Here is an 18775-nt window from a genome sequence, read left to right on the forward strand (position 1 = left end):
TGTATAAATGTCTCTGTCAGATGTCTCCACCAGTGTTGTCTTCCTCTACTGTATAAATGTCTCTGTCAGATGTCTCCACCAGTGTTGTCTTCCTCTACTGTATAAATGTCTCTGTCAGATGTCTCCACCAGTGTTGTCTTCCTCTACTGTATAAATGTCTCTGTCAGATGTCCCCACCAGTGTTGTCTTCCTCTACTGTATAAATGTCTCTATCAGATGTCTCCACCAGTGTTGCCTTCCTCTACTGTGTAAATGTCTCTGTCAGATGTCCTCACCAGTGTTGTCTTCCTCTACTGTATAAATGTCTCTGTCAGATGTCTCCACCAGTGTTGTCTTCCTCTACTGTATAAATGTCTCTGTCAGATGTCTCCACCAGTGTTGTCTTCCTCTACTGTATAAATGTCTCTGTCAGATGTCTCCACCAGTGTTGTCTTCCTCTACTGTATAAATGTCTCTGTCAGATGTCTCCACCAGTGTTCTTCCTCTACTGTATAAATGTCTCTGTCAGATGTCTCCACCAGTGTTGTCTTCCTCTACTGTATAAATGTCTCTGTCAGATGTCCTCACCAGTGTTGTCTTCCTCTACTGTATAAATGTCTCTGTCAGATGTCTCCACCAGTGTTGTCTTCCTCTACTGTATAAATGTCTCTGTCAGATGTCCTCACCAGTGTTGTCTTCCTCTACTGTATAAATGTCTCTGTCAGATGTCCTCACCAGTGTTGTCTTCCTCTACTGTATATATGTCTCTGTCAGATGTCTCCACCAGTGTTGTCTTCCTCCACTGTATAAATGTCTCTGTCAGATGTCTCCACCAGTGTTGTCTTCCTCTACTGTATAAATGTCTCTGTCAGATGTCCTCACCAGTGTTGTCTTCCTCTACTGTATAAATGTCTCTGTCAGATGTCTCCACCAGTGTTCTTCCTCTACTGTATAAATGTCTCTGTCAGATGTCTCCACCAGTGTTGTCTTCCTCTACTGTATAAATGTCTCTGTCAGATGTCCTCACCAGTGTTGTCTTCCTCTACTGTATAAATGTCTCTGTCAGATGTCTCCACCAGTGTTGTCTTCCTCTACTGTATAAATGTCTCTGTCAGATGTCCCCACCAGTGTTGTCTTCCTCTACTGTATAAATGTCTCTGTCAGATGTCTCCACCAGTGTTGTCTTCCTCTACTGTATAAATGTCTCTGTCAGATGTCCCCACCAGTGTTGTCTTCCTCTACTGTATAAATGTCTCTGTCAGATGTCTCCACCAGTGTTGTCTTCCTCTACTGTGTAAATGTCTCTGTCAGATGTCTCCACCAGTGTTGTCTTCCTCTACTGTATAAATGTCTCTGTCAGATGTCTCCACCAGTGTTGTCTTCCTCTACTGTATAAATGTCTCTGTCAGATGTCTCCACCAGTGTTGTCTTCCTCTACTGTATAAATGTCTCTGTCAGATGTCTCCACCAGTGTTGTCTTCCTCTACTGTATAAATGTCTCTGTCAGATGTCCTCACCAGTGTTGTCTTCCTCTACTGTATAAATGTCTCTGTCAGATGTCTCCACCAGTGTTGTCTTCCTCTACTGTATAAATGTCTCTGTCAGATGTCTCCACCAGTGTTGTCTTCCTCTACTGTATAAATGTCTCTGTCAGATGTCTCCACCAGTGTTGTCTTCCTCTACTGTATAAATGTCTCTGTCAGATGTCTCCACCAGTGTTGTCTTCCTCTACTGTATAAATGTCTCTGTCAGATGTCCTCACCAGTGTTGTCTTCCTCTACTGTATAAATGTCTCTGTCAGATGTCTCCACCAGTGTTGTCTTCCTCTACTGTATAAATGTCTCTGTCAGATGTCTCCACCAGTGTTGTCTTCCTCTACTGTATAAATGTCTCTGTCAGATGTCCCCACCAGTGTTGTCTTCCTCTACTGTATAAATGTCTCTGTCAGATGTCCTCACCAGTGTTGTCTTCCTCTACTGTATAAATGTCTCTGTCAGATGTCTCCACCAGTGTTGTCTTCCTCTACTGTATAAATGTCTCTGTCAGATGTCCTCACCAGTGTTGTCTTCCTCTACTGTATAAATGTCTCTGTCAGATGTCTCCACCAGTGTTGTCTTCCTCTACTGTATAAATGTCTCTGTCAGATGTTTTCCTCTGTAGGCTGCAGTTAACTCCAGTTTTGATGATGATGATGATGATCATCCCATTTGGGACATAACCCAGGCTATGTCTCTCTTGTCATCTGTGTAATTTGTCCCCAAGATAACTATCAGATCCTCTGCCCCCCCCCCCCCCCCCCCCCCCCCACATGGGACGGCACTATCTGTCGTTTCCCATCTCACAAATACTGTTTACCAGAAGGAGACGGTGTAAATGAGGTTTATTTTGAGCAGAACTTTGCAATGTTTGATGGGAACTTCTAATGTTTGTCTTATACAGTGAGTGCATTTGGAAAATATTCAGACCCCTTCCCTTGTTCCACATTTTGTTACGTTACAGCCTTATTCTACAATGGATTAAATGAATTGTTGTCCTCATCAATCTACACAGAATATCCCATCATGTCAAAGCGAAAACAGGTTTTTAGAAATGTTTGCTTATTTATTAAAAGTAAAAAACAGAAATACATTATTTACATAAGTATTCAGACCCATTGCTATGCGACTCGAAGTTGAGCTCAGGAGCATCCTGTAATCATCCTTGAGATGTTTCTACAGCTGTGGTAAATTCAATTGATTGGACATGATTTGGAAATACTCACACCTTGCTATTTAAGGTCCCACAGCCGATTGTGCATGTCAGAGCAAAAACCAAGCCATGAGGTTGAAGGATTTGTCCGTAGAGCTCCGAGACAGGATTGTGTCGAGGCACAAATCTGGGGAAGGGTACCAAAAATGTTCTGCAGCATTGAAAATCCCCAAGAACACAGTGGCCTCCATCATTCTTAACCCATGTGCTTTGCTGGGAAAAAACGATGTCCATTGTGGTATGTGTCAGATTGACCCGCACTGTTTAAACACTCAACACAGTCAAATAATCAATTAGAAACAGCCAAAACTTTATTTTGTCTTGTCAAACATTTCAGAAAGATGAAATACAAAAACATATGATTTAAAAAAACTCTATATTTATAGAACTATTTGTTCAACATATTTCCTTCTCACAAACAAGCATTTTCTGTTTCCCCAAGTAGCCATTTTTCTTGTATTTCCTAGTAACAGTCAGACTTAGGTGTGAGTTGATCCTATTGGTCAAAATGATCCCTTCAGTCTTTCCCTCCACATGATGAACACAATGTACGTGTGTTCTTTCTGCAGATGTATTTACACACATTTTCATTATACACAAGTGGTGCTGGTTTTACTGTCTTGGCGAGGGGGGCAGAGAAGGTCATGTAGGCCCCGGAACCATTTTGATGACATTGAAAGCTGACAGTCTACCTTGACTTTGTTGTGGTGACGGTGACCATTCTATATTACCACCTTTAGACTGCATTGTCCTTTCTACTCTGGGTGATGGTTGTTGCATGCTCTCTGGTATGGTCGACTCCTCTGAATCCTCTTCACCAAAGAACCATTCATCATCAGCATTGTCCTTTCTACTCTGGGTGATGGTTGTTGCATGCTCTCTGGTATGGTCGACTCCTCTGAATCCTCTTCACCAAAGAACTATTCATCATCAACATTGTCCTCTATCTCTGAAGTATCCTCTGTCTCCGAAACCTCTTCTTCTATTTCACTGTCACAGTCCAGAATTTGTGACAAGCCTTCATATACTGAACATATTTTGGAGCTCATTATGAGTGTCTGTGTCAGAGATCTGCTGCTCTCACACTGAGAAAGAGAAGCTTGAGGAAACTCCTTTTCACCCAAACAGAATTATAAAAATGCAACCAGAACCAGTCAAAACAATATACATCAAATACACTTGTTTATTTTGGACCTGATATCTATACACATAAAAGCCTCCGGGTCAGAATGACCCACAACATCATGTTTGTCTACAAAATCTACACAGACATTCCACAACACATCAGTGTGTCCACATTTTGAATTTAGGTTCATGACCCTAAATGAGGAAAAGTAATTTAATTTCATGGAGAAGAAGAGAGGTTAACTAGCATTTTAGATAACTCAGAAGTGGAAATGGCGTAATAGCAGGGTTAAATGGAAGACGTTTGGAACCACCAAGACTGTTTCTAGACCTGGTCACCTTGCCAAACTATGCAATCAGGGGAGAAGGGCCTTGGTCAGGGAGGTGACCAAGAACCCGATGGTCACTCTGACAGAGCTCCAGAGTTCCTCTGTGGAGATGGGAGAACCTTCCAGAAGGACAACCATCTCTGCAGCACTCCACCAATCAGGCCTTTATTGTAGAGTGGCCACACAAAAGCCACTCCTCAGTAGATGGCACATGACAGCCCGCTTGGAGTTTGCCAAAGGCACCTAAATGACTCTCAGACCATGAGAAACAACATCTTCTTGTCTGATGAAACCAACATTGAACTCTTTGGCCTAAATGCCAAGTATCACGTCTGGAGGAAACCTAGCACCATCCCTACGGTGAAGCATGGTGGTGGCAGCATAATGCTGTGGGGATGTTTTTCAGCGGCAGGGACTGGGAGACTAGTCAGGATCGAGGGAAAGATGAACGAGGAAATTACAGAGAGATCCTTGATGAAAACCTGCTCCAGAGCGCTCAGGACCTCAGACTGGCGTGAAGGTTCACCTTCCAACTGGACAATGACCTTAAGCACACAGCCAAGACAACGCAGGAGTGGCTTCGGGACGAGTCTCTGAATGTCCTTGAGTGGCCCAGCCAGAGCCCGGACTTGAACGCGATCGAGCATCTCTGGAAAGACCTGAACATTTCTGTGCAGCGACGCTCCCCATCCAACCTGACAGAGCTTGAGAGCATTTGCAAAGAAGAATGGGAGAAACTCCCCAAATACAGGTGTGCCAAGCTTGTAACGTCATACCCAAGAAGACTCAAGGCTGTAATCGCTGCCGAAGGTGCTTCAACAAAGTACTGAGTAAACGGTCTGAATACTTATGTAAATGAAGACTGGAGGCTGTAATCGCTGCCAGAGGTGCTTCAACAGAGTGCTGAGTAAACGGTCTGAATACTTAAGTAAATGAAGACTGGAGGCTGTAATCGCTGCCCAAGGTGCTTCAACAGAGTACTGAGTAAACGGTCTGAATACTTATGTAAATGAAGACTGGAGGCTGTAATCGCTGCTTAAACAGAGTGCTGAGTAAACGGTCTGAATACTTAAGTAAATGAAGACTGGAGGCTGTAATCGCTGCCAGAGGTGCTTCAACAGAGTGCTGAGTAAACGGTCTGAATACTTATGTAAATGAAGACTGGAGGCTGTAATCGCTGCCAGAGGTGCTTAAAAAGAGTGCTGAGTAAACGGTCTGAATACTTAAGTAAATGAAGACTGGAGGCTGTAATCGCTGCCAGAGGTGCTTCAACAGAGTGCTGAGTATACGGTCTGAATACTTATGTAAATGAAGACTGGAGGCTGTAATCGCTGCCAGAGGTGCTTCAACAGAGTGCTGAGTAAACGGTCTGAATACTTAAGTAAATGAAGACTGGAGGCTGTAATCGCTGCCAGAGGTGCTTCAACAGAGTGCTGAGTAAACGGTCTGAATACTTATGTAAATGAAGACTGGAGGCTGTAATCGCTGCCAAAGGTGCTTCAACAAAGTACTGAGTAAACGGTCTGAATACTTATGTAAATGAAGACTGGAGGCTGTAATCGCTGCCAGAGGTGCTTCAACAGAGTACTGAGTAAACGGTCTGAATACTTAAGTAAATGAAGACTGGAGGCTGTAATCGCTGCCAGAGGTGCTTCAACAGAGTGCTGAGTAAACGGTCTGAATACTTATGTAAATGTAATATTTCAGTTTTATATTTTTGATACAAAACCTGTTTTTGTTTCGTTATTATGGGTTATTATGGGTTATTGTGCGTAGATTGATGAGGGGGAAAAAACAATTTAATGAATATTTTCGGAAGCACTGTAGGACAACTACACCTGTACACACAGCAGCACTTTATATCTCTCAGAGTCTCTACTGGAAGACACACAAACTGATTCTCAGAGTCTCTACTGGAAGAAACACAAACTGATTCTCAGAGTCTCTACTGGAGGAAACACAAACTGATTCTGAGTCTCTGCTGGAGGAAACACAAACTGATTCTCAGAGTCTCTACTGGAGGAAACACAAACTGATTCTCAGAGTCTCTGCTGGAGGAAACACAAACTGATTCTCAGAGTCTCTGCTGGAGGAAACACAAACTGATTCTCAGAGTCTCTACTGGAGGAAACACAAACTGATTCTCAGAGTCTCTACTGGAAGAAACACAAACTGATTCTCAGAGTCTCTACTGGAAGAAACACAAACTGATTCTCAGAGTCTCTACTGGAAGAAACACAAACTGATTCTCAGAGTCTCTACTGGAGGAAACACAAACTGATTCTGAGTCTCTGCTGGAGGAAACACAAACTGATTCTCAGAGTCTCTACTGGAGGAAACACAAACTGATTCTCAGAGTCTCTGCTGGAGGAAACACAAACTGATTCTCAGAGTCTCTGCTGGAGGAAACACAAACTGATTCTCAGAGTCTCTACTGGAGGAAACACAAACTGATTCTCAGAGTCTCTGCTGGAGGAAACACAAACTGATTCTCAGAGTCTCTACTGGAGGAAACACAAACTGATTCTCAGAGTCTCTACTGGAAGAAACACAAACTGATTCTCAGAGTCTCTACTGGAAGAAACACAAACTGATTCTCAGAGTCTCTGCTGGAGGAAACACAAACTGATTCTCAGAGTCTCTACTGGAAGAAACACAAACTGATTCTCAGAGTCTCTACTGGAGGAAACACAAACTGATTCTCAGAGTCTCTACTGGAGGAAACACAAACTGATTCTGAGTCTCTGCTGGAGGAAACACAAACTGATTCTCAGAGTCTCTACTGGAGGAAACACAAACTGATTCTCAGAGTCTCTGCTGGAGGAAACACAAACTGATTCTCCAAAAATATACAACTGATGTTATGTTCTTTCATACCCTTTTATATCAAGAGTTTAATGATTTAGGATAACAAGATAATGGCAATACTGATTTCTATCTATCATTTGTTTATTGAGGAGATCACATCAAGATTAGCAAATATATTCTCCCACTGAGACCTGAGTATATTATGAAAGCAATAAAATATATGATCTGTGAGTTTATGATGGATGTTTACTGTTTGTCCTAGTGAATTCAAAGACAAGCTCCTAAATCAAACGTAGCCTTTAAATATAGACAGTCTGTGTGGCTACACACACTCCTGGGACTCAGTGGCTTCCCCTAGTGGCCACACACACTCCTGGGTCTCAGTGGCTTCCCCCAGTGGCCAGAGGAGAGGAGAGGCCAGTGACCAGGGGGTGAGATAGGGGGAGGAGGGTTGAGATATGGGGAGGAGGGGGTGAGATAGGGGGAGGAGGGAGTGAGATAGGGGGACGGGAGGAGGGGGTGAGATAGGGGGAGGAGGGGTGAGATAGGGGGAGGAGGGGGTGAGATAGGGGGACAGGGGGAGGAGGGGGTGAGATAGGGAGACAGGGGGAGGAGGGGGTGAGATGGAGGGGAGGAGGGGGTGAGATAGGGGGAGGAGGGGAGGAGGGGTTGAGATAGGGGGAGGAGGGGGTGAGATAGGGGGAGGAGGGGGTGAGATAGGGGGACAGGGGGAGGAGGGGGTGAGACAGGGTGAGGAGGGGGTGAGATAGGGGGAGGAGGGGGTGAGATAGGAGGGGGAGGAGGGGGTGAGATAGGGGGAGGAGGGGAGGAGGGGGTGAGATAGGGGGAGGAGGGGGTAAGATAGGGGGAGGAGGGGGTGAGATAGGGGGAGGAGGGGGTGAGATAGGGAGGATGCAGTTTGTTATTATGTGCTCAAAATAAGTATCTGATGGAAAAAAGGGGACTGGGACGGAGAGTCGGGATTGAGTTCATAATGGTTTTCCGTTGTGGAGATAACAGCAGTATGGTGAATATATGTTATTGTTTTCCGTTGTGGAGATAACAGCAGTATGGTGAATATATGTTATTGTTTTCCGTTGTGGAGATAACAGCAGTATGGTGAATATATGTTATTGTTTTCCGTTGTGGAGATAACAGCAGTATGGTGAATATATGTTATTGTTTTCCGTTGTGGAGATAACAGCACCATGGTGAATATATGTAATTGTTTTCCGTTGTGGAGATAACAGCAGTATGGTGAATATATGTTATTGTTTTCCGTTGTGGAGATAACAGCAGTATGGTGAATATATGTTATTGTTTTCCATTGTGGAGATAACAGCAGTATGGTGAATATATGTTATTGTTTTCCGTTGTGGAGATAACAGCAGTATGGTGAATATATGTTATTGTTTTCCGTTGTGGAGATAACAGCAGTATGGTGAATATATGTTATTGTTTTCCGTTGTGGAGATAACAGCAGTATGGTGAATATATGTTATTGTTTTCCGTTGTGGAGATAACAGCAGTATGGTGAATATATGCTATTGTTTTCCGTTGTGGAGATAACAGCAGTATGGTGAATATATGCTATTGTTTTCCGTTGTGGAGATAACAGCAGTATGGTGAATATATGTTATTGTTTTCCGTTGTGGAGATAACAGCACCATGGTGAATATATGTTATTGTTTTCCGTTGTGGAGATAACAGCAGTATGGTGAATATATGCTATTGTTTTCCGTTGTGGAGATAACAGCACCATGGTGAATATATGTAATTGTTAGTTGGAGGAGACTTAAGTTAATGGTTGAAGTTAAGTTAACAGTGGACAAGGACAGACTGTGTTGTCTGCTGTGGGTCGTGGTTGTTGCTGTCTAATGCACTCTGAGAAGACTCCTCACTACTCCAAATATGATGACCCGTCTCCACTAACCTCTACGTCACACGAAGATCCAATTCGTACCACCTTCACAGCCTTTCCAGAACTAGGGTTTCCTCTGTTTTGGTTAGGGATCCGTTGGGAACAGATTTAAGAGGCATAGACTGCACCTCTGACAACACTTTTTACATTCTGTAAACTCCAAAGACAAGCTTGCTGTGACGCCGTCTCTCTGTCTGCTGTGTTTCGGAGCTCTTTTATTGATGGCTGTGAGGTTAACGACAGAGTGATGATGTTGAGGTCAAGGACACAAACTGCTCTGTGAAACAACAGCCGAATGTATAGAGAAAGTCTGATCATTTGAAGAGATTGGATTTGTCAGGTGGGTTTGACGAGTCAAGTTAACTAAAAAACATTGTTTTGACTAGTCAAGTTAACTAAAAAACATCGTTTTGACTAGTCAAGTTAACTAAAAAACATTGTTTTGACTAGTCAAGTTAACTAAAAAACATTGGTTTTACTAGTCAAGTTAACCATTGTTTTGACTAGTCAAGTTAACTAAAAAACATTGGTTTTACTAGTCAAGTTAACTAAAAAATATTGTTTTGACTAGTCAAGTTAACTAAAAAACATTGTTTTTAATAGTCAAGTTAACTAAAAAACATTGGTTTTACTAGTCAAGTTAACCATTGTTTTGACTAGTCAAGTTAACTAAAAAACATTGGTTTTACTAGTCAAGTTAACTAAAAAACATTGTTTTGACTAGTCAAGTTAACTAAAAAACATTGGTTTTACTAGTCAAGTTAACAAAAAAACATTGTTTTGACTAGTCAAGTTAACTAAAAAACATTGTTTTGACTAGTCAAGTTAACTAAAAAACATTGTTTTGACTAGTCAAGTTAACTAAAAAACATTGTTTTGACTAGTCAAGTTAACTAAAAAACATCCTTTTGACTAGTCAAGTTAACTAAAAAACATTGTTTTGACTAGTCAAGTTAACTAAAAAACATTGTTTTGACTAGTCAAGTTAACTAAAAAAGATTGTTTTGACTAGTCAAGTTAACTAAAAAACATTGTTTTGACTAGTCAAGTTAACTAAAAAACATTGGTTTTACTAGTCAAGTTAACTAAAAAACATTGTTTTTACTAGTCAAGTTAACTAAAAAACACTGTTTTGACTAGTCAAGTTAACTAAAAAACATCCTTTTGACTAGTCAAGTTAACTAAAAAACATTGGTTTTACTAGTCAAGTTAACTAAAAAACATTGTTTTGACTAGTCAAGTTAACTAAAAAACATTGTTTTGACTAGTCAAGTTAACTAAAAAATATTGTTTTGACTAGTCAAGTTAACTAAAAAACATTGGTTTTACTAGTCAAGTTAACTAAAAAACATTGGTTTTACTAGTCAAGTTAACCATTGTTTTGACAATGTTTTTTAGTTAACTTGACTAGTAAAACCAATGTTTTTTAGTTTTAACTTGACTAGTAAAAACAATGTTTTTTATTTAACTTGACTAGTAAAACCAATGTTTTTTAGTTAACTTGACTAGTCAAAACAATGTTTTTTAGTTAACTTGACTAGTCAAAACAATGTTTTTTAGTTAACTTGACTAGTAAAACCAATGTTTTTTAGTTAACTTGACTAGTCAAAACAATGTTTTTTAGTTAACTTGACTAGTCAAGTTAACTAAAAAACATTGGTTTTACTAGTCAAGTTAACTAAAAAACATTGGTTTTACTAGTCAAGTTAACTAAAAAACATTGTTTTTACTAGTCAAGTTAAAACTAAAAAACATTGGTTTTACTAGTCAAGTTAACTAAAAAACATTGTTTTGACTAGTCAAGTTAACTAAAAAACATTGGTTTTACTAGTCAAGTTAACAAAAAACATTGTTTTGACTAGTCAAGTTAACTAAAAAACATTGGTTTTACTAGTCAAGTTAACTAAAAAACATTGTTTTTACTAGTCAAGTTAACTAAAAAACATTGTTTTACTAATCAAGTTAACTAAAAAATATTGTTTTGACTAGTCAAGTTAACTAAAAAACATTGTTTTGACTAGTCAGGTTGACTAAAAAAAGAATAGATGACAACAACATCACTTCTTAAGTGAAAGTCGGTAATGAAGTCCAATCTGTTTTGAACACGTCATATCTGTCTTCCTGAGCAGGAGAGATGTCCTACACATGTCACTGGTGTGTCAGAGGTCATTTAGGGATTAGGGCTCGGGCTTCCCCCCCTCTGAACAGATTTAAAGGAGCACCATTGTCGTGTCTGACCTCCGACCACTGACCGATGCCATACTGATGTCTTCTTCTCTTTCACTCTCCCCAAGTCCTTTTGAAACGCAGCAGAATACGCTGAAACCCTGGTCCCTGTGTCAGGACAAAGAGGCCATGGGGGAGTTGGGGGGGGGGGGGGGTGTAGGGGGTCAGGGAAGGGGGAGGTAGATGGTCTGAGTTGTACCCCTGCTGGGCAGTGAAGTGAAGAGAGAGGGAGGTGGAGAGGGGGGGGGGGCGGTATTGTTGTTCTGGTCAGGTCAGGTTGTGTGTTTTCTGAATGGCCAAGGGAAGTTGCATCAGTATGCATAAATCCAGCCGGGAGAGAGAGGCTTCAGTGGCAGAGTAGCAAAGGGGAGGGAGGGGAGGAGGGAGGGAGCGAGGGGAGGAGGGAGGGGGTGCTTTTGTTGAGGGAGGGAGGGGAGGAGGGAGGGAGGGAGGGGTGTAGCGGGGAACTGAGCTCTCTGCCTCTCTCACGCTTCCAGTGGAGTTTAGTTTAACACTGGCTGCCCTGCCCTGCACTACAGGAGAGACAACGGGAGGGAGAGAGAGGGACAGTTGAGGGGTGAAACTGCCGTGGCTCTGGACATGCCAGTCCTACAGCAATGACTCAGCCGTCACCCAGTAGAGTTTAGTTTAACACTGGCTGCCCTGCCCTGCACTACAGGAGAGACAACGGGAGGGAGAGAGAGGGACAGTTGAGGGGTGAAACTGCCGTGGCTCTGGACATGCCAGTCCTACAGCAATGACTCAGCCGTCACCCACTGGATTTACACTGGATTTACACTGGATTTTATCTTTGGTGCTTTCTTCTTACCTAAATGTTGTCACTGGATAAGATGCACTCCCGAGCCAAGTCCAGGAGCTGTGACAACTACCTGAGCATTAAGGTCAGAAAAGTTGGAGAATCAGACCTAAAGTCAAATGTATTTTATTTTCTGCTGTTATTGAAGGCAGACTAAAACCTGGGAACCTAAAGTGAAGTTTAAATCCTGTTAGTAAGTTAATGTCACAATTCAGTACTGACCTGTGGGTTCTCTAAAACAGCTTGTGTTTCATGCAAATAATGGACTTAACAGACTAATACATGGACTGCTGGAGATTTACAACAGACTTCAGACTTTTGACTTCATTCAGTTCAGTTGACTGTCACTCTGGCAAACTGTCTTTCATATCCCCACTTACTTCCCAGTAGATTATTTATAGTCTTCAGGATAGGTGAGCTATATGTCTGTTGTCAGGCAGTCTGTCTGTCTGTGTGTCTGTAGACACACAGACCGTGCTTCTTCACCTGCATTGCTTGCTGTTTGGGGTTTTAGGCTGGGTTTCTGTACAGCACTTTGAGATATCAGCTGATGTACGAAGGGCTATATAAAATAAATTTGATTGATTGATTGATAGACGCTGCTCCACACAGTCAGAAAAGTTTCCTTTACTTCACAGATATCTAAGCAGCTGATATTTTGGTGTGTGTGTGTGTGTGTGTGTGTGTGTGTGTGTGTGTGTGTGTGTGTGTGTGTGTGTGTGTGTGTGTGTGTGTGTGTGTGTGTGTGTGTGTGTGTGTGTGTGTGTGTGTGTGGTTACCTGACAGTAACCTGACATAGAGAGATATTATGTTATTGTAGGCTAGACTAGTCAGTGTGTTGTTCTACGGTATCTGCTTGATGTCTTGATATGTAGGCTTATATCTTAAATTCTTCACGCTATTCAAGTAGATTATTACAATTCATTGAATGTTGTTTGTTTCTGAATGTTGTTTTTGTAGCTGTATTGATGACTTGATGGGGTTGGAAACCTGTCAGGTGTGAAGTTATAGACTGTCCATCTCTCTCTCTTTCTTTCTCTCTCTCTCTATCTCTCTCTCTATCTCTCTCTCTCTCTTTCTCTCTCTCTCTCTCTCTCTCTCTCTCTCTCTCTCGCTATCTCTCTATCTCTCTCTATTTAATTCAATGTCTTTATTGGCATGGGAAACATATGTTTACATTGCCAAAGCAAGTAAAATAGATAATAAACAAAAGTGAAATAACAATAAAAATGTACAGTAAACATTACACTTATAGAAGTGCCAAAAGAAAAAAGACATTTCAAATGTCATGTCATGTCTATATACAGTGTTGTAGCGATGTGCAAATAGGGAAAATAAATCAACATAAATATGGGTTGTATTTACAATGGTGTTAGTTCTTCACTGGTTGCCCTTTTCTTGTGGCAACAGGTTCACAAATCTTGCTGCTGTGATGGCACACTGTGGTATTTCACCCAGTAGATATGGGAGTTTCTCAAAATTGGGGTTGTTTTTGAATTCTTTGTGGATCTGTGTAATCTGAGGGAAATATGTGTCTCTAATATGGTCATACATTGGGCAGGAGGTTAGGAAGTGCAGGTCAGTTTCCACCTCATTTTGTGGGCAGTGTGCACATAGCCTGTCTTCTCTTGAGTCATGTCTGCATACAGTGGCCTTTCTCAATAGCAAGGCTATGCTCACTGAGTCTATACATAGTCAAAGCTTTCCTTAAGTTTGGGTCAGTCACAGTGGTCAGGTATTCTGCCTCTGTGTACTCTCTGTTTAGGGCCAAATAGCATTCTAGTTTGCTGTTTTTTTTTGCTAATTCTTTCCAATGTGTCAAGTAATTATCTTATTGTTTTCTCATGATTTGCTTGAGTCTAATTGTGCTGCTGTGCTGGGGCTCTGTGGGGTATGTTTGTGAAAAGAGCCCCAGGACCAGCTTGCTGACGGGACTCTTCTCCAGGTTCATCTCTCTGTAGGTGATGGCTTTGTTATGGAAGTTTTGGGAATCGCTTCCTTTTAGAAGGTTGTAGAATTTAACGGCTCTTTTCTGGACTTTGATAATTAGCGGGTATCGGCTTAATTCTGCTCTGCATGCATTATTTAGTGTTTTACGTTGTACACAGAGGATATTTTTGCAGAATTCTGCATGCAGAGTCTCAATTTGGTGTTTGTCCCATTTTGTGAATTCTTGGTCAGTGGGCAGACCCCAGACCTCACAACCATAAATGGTAATGGGTTCTATAACTGATTCAAGTATTTTTTTGCCAGATTCTAATTGGTATGTCTAAATGTATGTTCCTTTTGATGGCATAGAAGGCCCTTCTTGCCGTGTCAGCTCCTTCACAGCTTTATGGAATTTACGTTTGGCACTAATGTTTAGGCCGAGGTATGTATAGTTTTTTTGTGTGCTCTAGGGCAACAGTGTCTATATGGAATTTGTATTTGTGGTCCTGGTGACTGGACCTTTTTTGGAACACCATTATTTTGGTCTTACTGAGATTTTCTGTCGGGGCCCAGGTCTGACAGAATCTTTGCAGAAGATCTAGGTGCTGCTGTAGGCCCTCCTTGGTTGGGGACAGAAGCACCAGATCATCAGCAAACAGTAGACATTTTACTTCAGATTCTAGTAGGGTGAGGCTGGGTGCTGCAGAGTGATCTAGTGCCCTCGCCAATTCCTTGATATACAGTTGAAGTCAGACGTTTACATACATTTAGGTTGGAGTCATTAAAACTAGTTTTTCAACCAGTCCACAAATTTCTTGTTAACAAACTAAAGTTTTGGCAAGTTGGTTAAGACATCTACTTTGTAAACGAAGTCATTTTTCCAACAATTGTTTACAGACAGATTATTTTACTTAAAATTCACTGTATCCCAATTCCAGTGGGTCAGAGGTTTACTGTGCCTTTAAACAGCTTGGAAAATTCCAGAAAATTATGTCATGGCTTTAGAAGCTTTTGTAGATCTCCACAAGTCTGGTTCATCCTTGGGAGCAATTTCCAAATGCCTGAAGGTACCACGTTCATCTGTACAAACAATAGTACGCAAGTATAAACACCATGGGACCACGCAGCCGTCATACCGCTCAGGGAGGAGACGCGTTCTGTCTCCTAGAGATGAATGTACTTTGGTGCAAAAGTGCAAATTGATCCCAGAACAACAGCAAAGGACCTTGTGAAGATGCTGGAGGAAACAGGTACAAAAGTATCTATATCCACAGTAAAACGAGTCTTATATCGACATAACCTGAAAGGCCGCTCAGCAAGGAAGAAGCCACTGCTCCAAAACCACCATAAAAAAGCCAGACTATGGTTTGCAACTGCACATGGGGACAAAGAATGTGCTTTTTGGAGGAATGTCCTCTGGTCTGATGAAACAAAATTAGAACTGTTTGGCCATAATGACCATCGTTATGTTTGGAGGAACAATGTAATGGACTGTAGCTCCTGCCACGTGAGGCGGACTTCGGAGCCTGTGTAATATGATTCCACCTTCTTCCTACAGTATATTGTCCTATTTGCTAGTTTCGTGTGTGTGTGTGTGTGTGTGTGTGTGTGTGGGCCTCAGTCCAAATCCGGATCTTTCTGAGTCTATAGCAGCTTGAATTCATTGTCGATTCGTAGACTAAACTCTCTGAAGACCTCACACACGGTTTGGCCAAAGCACAATGTCACCCCCACCACCACAATCACCTCCATCACCATCATCACCAAATCACCCCCCCCCCCCCCCCCCCCCACCCCCACCACACCACCACCATCCCCTTCAGTTAGTGCTCTCATCCCATTCCCTGGGTACATCCCAAATGACACACTATTCCCTATATAGTACACTACTTTGAACAAGAGCGCAATGGGCCCCATCACTACTACCAACCACCATCACCACCATCATCACCACCACTACTTTGTCCTTCACCACCACCACCACCAAAATCACCTACACCATCATCACCACCAATTCTACCTCCACCTCCATAATCACCATCACCACCATCATCATCACCACCACCACCATCATCACCTCTCCACCATCACCACCACCACCATACACCATCACCACCACCACCACCAACTCTACCTCCATCACCACCATCACCACCACCACCATACACCACCACCAACTCTACCTCCATCACCACCACCATACACCACCACCAACTCTACCTCAATCACCACCATCACCACCACCACCACCATCACCACCATCACCACCACCACCATACACCACCACCAACTCTACCTCCATCACCACCACCACCACCAACTCTACCTCCATCACCACCATCACCACCACCACCATACACCACCACCAACTCTACCTCCATCACCACCACCACCATACACCACCACTAACTCTACCTCCATCACCACCATCACCACCATCACCACCACCACCATACACCACCACCAACTCTACCTCCATCACCACCACCACCACCACCACCATCACCACCACCACCATACACCACCACCAACTCTACCTCCATCACCACCATCACCACCATCACCACCACCACCACCATCACCACCAACTCTACCTCCATCACCACCATCGATGGATCATGTTAAGGTATCACCACCCTCTCACCTCCCAGGCTCCTTTGTGGTCCTCCTGGCACCTGGTTGTAGGGCAGGTCTGATGGGAAGGTATCACCACCCTCTCACCTCCCAGGCTCCTTTGTGGTCTCCTGGCACCTGGCTGTAGGGCAGGTCTGATGGGAAGGTATCACCACCCTCTCACCTCCCAGGCTCCTTTGTGGTCTTCCTGGCACCTGGTTGTAGGGCAGGTCTGATGGGAAGGTATCACCACCCTCCCACCTCCCAGGCTCCTTTGTGGTCCTCCTGGCACCTGGCTGTAGGGCAGGCCCCATATGAACATGATACTATTATTACTACTAAAATGAATGCTACCACCACTATTATTAACACTAATTTTACAACTATCCCTACTATTAGCATTACCACTAGTAGTATTTCTACCTCTAATATCTCTACCATTACCACTAGTAGCATTTCTACCTCTAATATCTCTACCACTATCACTAGTAGCATTTCTATCTCTAATATCTCCACCATTACCACTAGTAGCATTTCTACCTCTAATATCTCTACCACTACCACTAGTAGCATTTCTACCTCTAATATCTATTTTACTACCATTACCACTAGTAGCATTTCTACCTCTTATATATCTACTACTACCATTACCACTAGTAGCATTTCTACCTCTTATATCTCTACTACTACCACTACCACTAGTAGCATTTCTACCTCTAATATCTCTACCATTACCACTAGTAGCATTTCTACCTCTAATATCTCTACCATTACCACTAGTAGCATTTCTACCTCTTATATCTCTACTACTACCATTACCACTAGTAGCATTTCTACCTCTAATATCTCTACCATTACCTCTAGTAGCATTTCTACCTCTAATATCTCTACCATTACCACTAGTAGCATTTCTACCTCTAATATCTCTACCATTACCACTAGTAGCATTTATACCTCTAATATCTCTACTACCATTACCACTAGTATCATTTCTACCTCCAATATCTCTACCATTACCACTCATAGCATTTCTACCTCTAATATATCTACTACCATTACCACTAGTAGCATTTCTACCTCTAATATCTCTACCATTACCACTAGTAGCATTTCTACCTCTAATATCTCTACCACTACCACTAGTAGCATTTCTACTTCTAATATCTCTACCATTACCACTAGTAGCATTTCTACCTCTAATATCTCTACTAATACTATTACCACTAGTAGCATTTCTACCTCTAATATCTCTACCACTACTATTACCACTAGTAGCATTTCTACCTCTAATATCTCTACCACTACTATTACCACTAGTAGCATTTCTACCTCTAATATCTCTACCATTACCACTAGTAGCATTTCTACCTCTAATATCTCTACCACTACCACTAGTAGCATTTCTACTTCTAATATCTCTACCATTACCACTAGTAGCATTTCTACCTCTAATATCTCTACTAATACTATTACCACTAGTAGCATTTCTACCTCTAATATCTCTACCACTACTATTACCACTAGTAGCATTTCTACCTCTAATATCTCTACCACTACCATTACCACTAGGAGCATTTCTACCTCTAATATCTGTACCACTACCACTAGTAGCATTTCTACCTCTAATATCTCTACTACTACCATTACCACTAGTAGCATTTCTACCTCTAATATCTCTACTAATACTATTACCACTAGTAGCATTTCTACCTCTAATATCTATACTACCATTACCACTAGTAGCATTTCTACCTCTAATATCTCTACTACCATTACCACTAGTAGCATTTCTACCTCTAATATCTCTACCATTACCACTAGTAGCATTTCTACCTCTAATATCTCTACTACTACCATTACCACTAGTAGCATTTCTACCTCTAATATCTCTACTACCATTACCACTAGTAGCATTTCTACCTCTAATATCTCTACCACTACTATTACCACTAGTAGCATTTCTACCTCTAATATCTCTACCACTACCATTACCACTAGTAGCATTTCTACCTCTAATATCTGTACCACTACCACTAGTATCATTTCTACCTCTAATATCTCTACCATTACCACTAGTAGCATTTCTACCTCTAATATCTCTACTACTACCATTACCACTAGTAGCATTTCTACCTCTAATATCTCTACTACCATTACCACTAGTAGCATTTCTACCTCTAATATCTCTACTAATACTATTACCACTAGTAGCATTTCTACCTCTAATATCTCTACTACTACCACTATAACTAACTTACCATTACATCAGTACTACAACTT

At 41.8% G+C, this 18775-nt stretch overlaps 1 protein-coding gene across 3 annotated transcripts in view; it reads left to right on the forward strand.

Annotated features, from left to right (window-relative positions):
- The first annotated feature begins 11642 nt into the window (after positions 1 to 11642).
- The window catches only part of zgc:158766 (uncharacterized protein LOC100009641 homolog), an 84102-nt gene continuing 76969 nt past the window's right edge, over positions 11643 to 18775 (forward strand). For 2 of the 3 annotated variants that reach the window (XM_036936299.1, XM_036936305.1), the window contains exon 1: positions 11644 to 12038. In XM_036936299.1, coding sequence (XP_036792194.1) covers positions 11970 to 12038 — 69 coding nt within the window. In that variant the 5' untranslated portion in view covers positions 11644 to 11969. Of the gene's footprint in view, positions 12039 to 18775 lie in introns of all 3 variants that reach the window. The other variant, XM_036936302.1, reaches the window with a different exon arrangement.

This window comes from Oncorhynchus mykiss, chromosome 2, assembly GCF_013265735.2.
Source record: "Oncorhynchus mykiss isolate Arlee chromosome 2, USDA_OmykA_1.1, whole genome shotgun sequence".
NCBI lineage: Eukaryota > Metazoa > Chordata > Actinopteri > Salmoniformes > Salmonidae > Oncorhynchus > Oncorhynchus mykiss.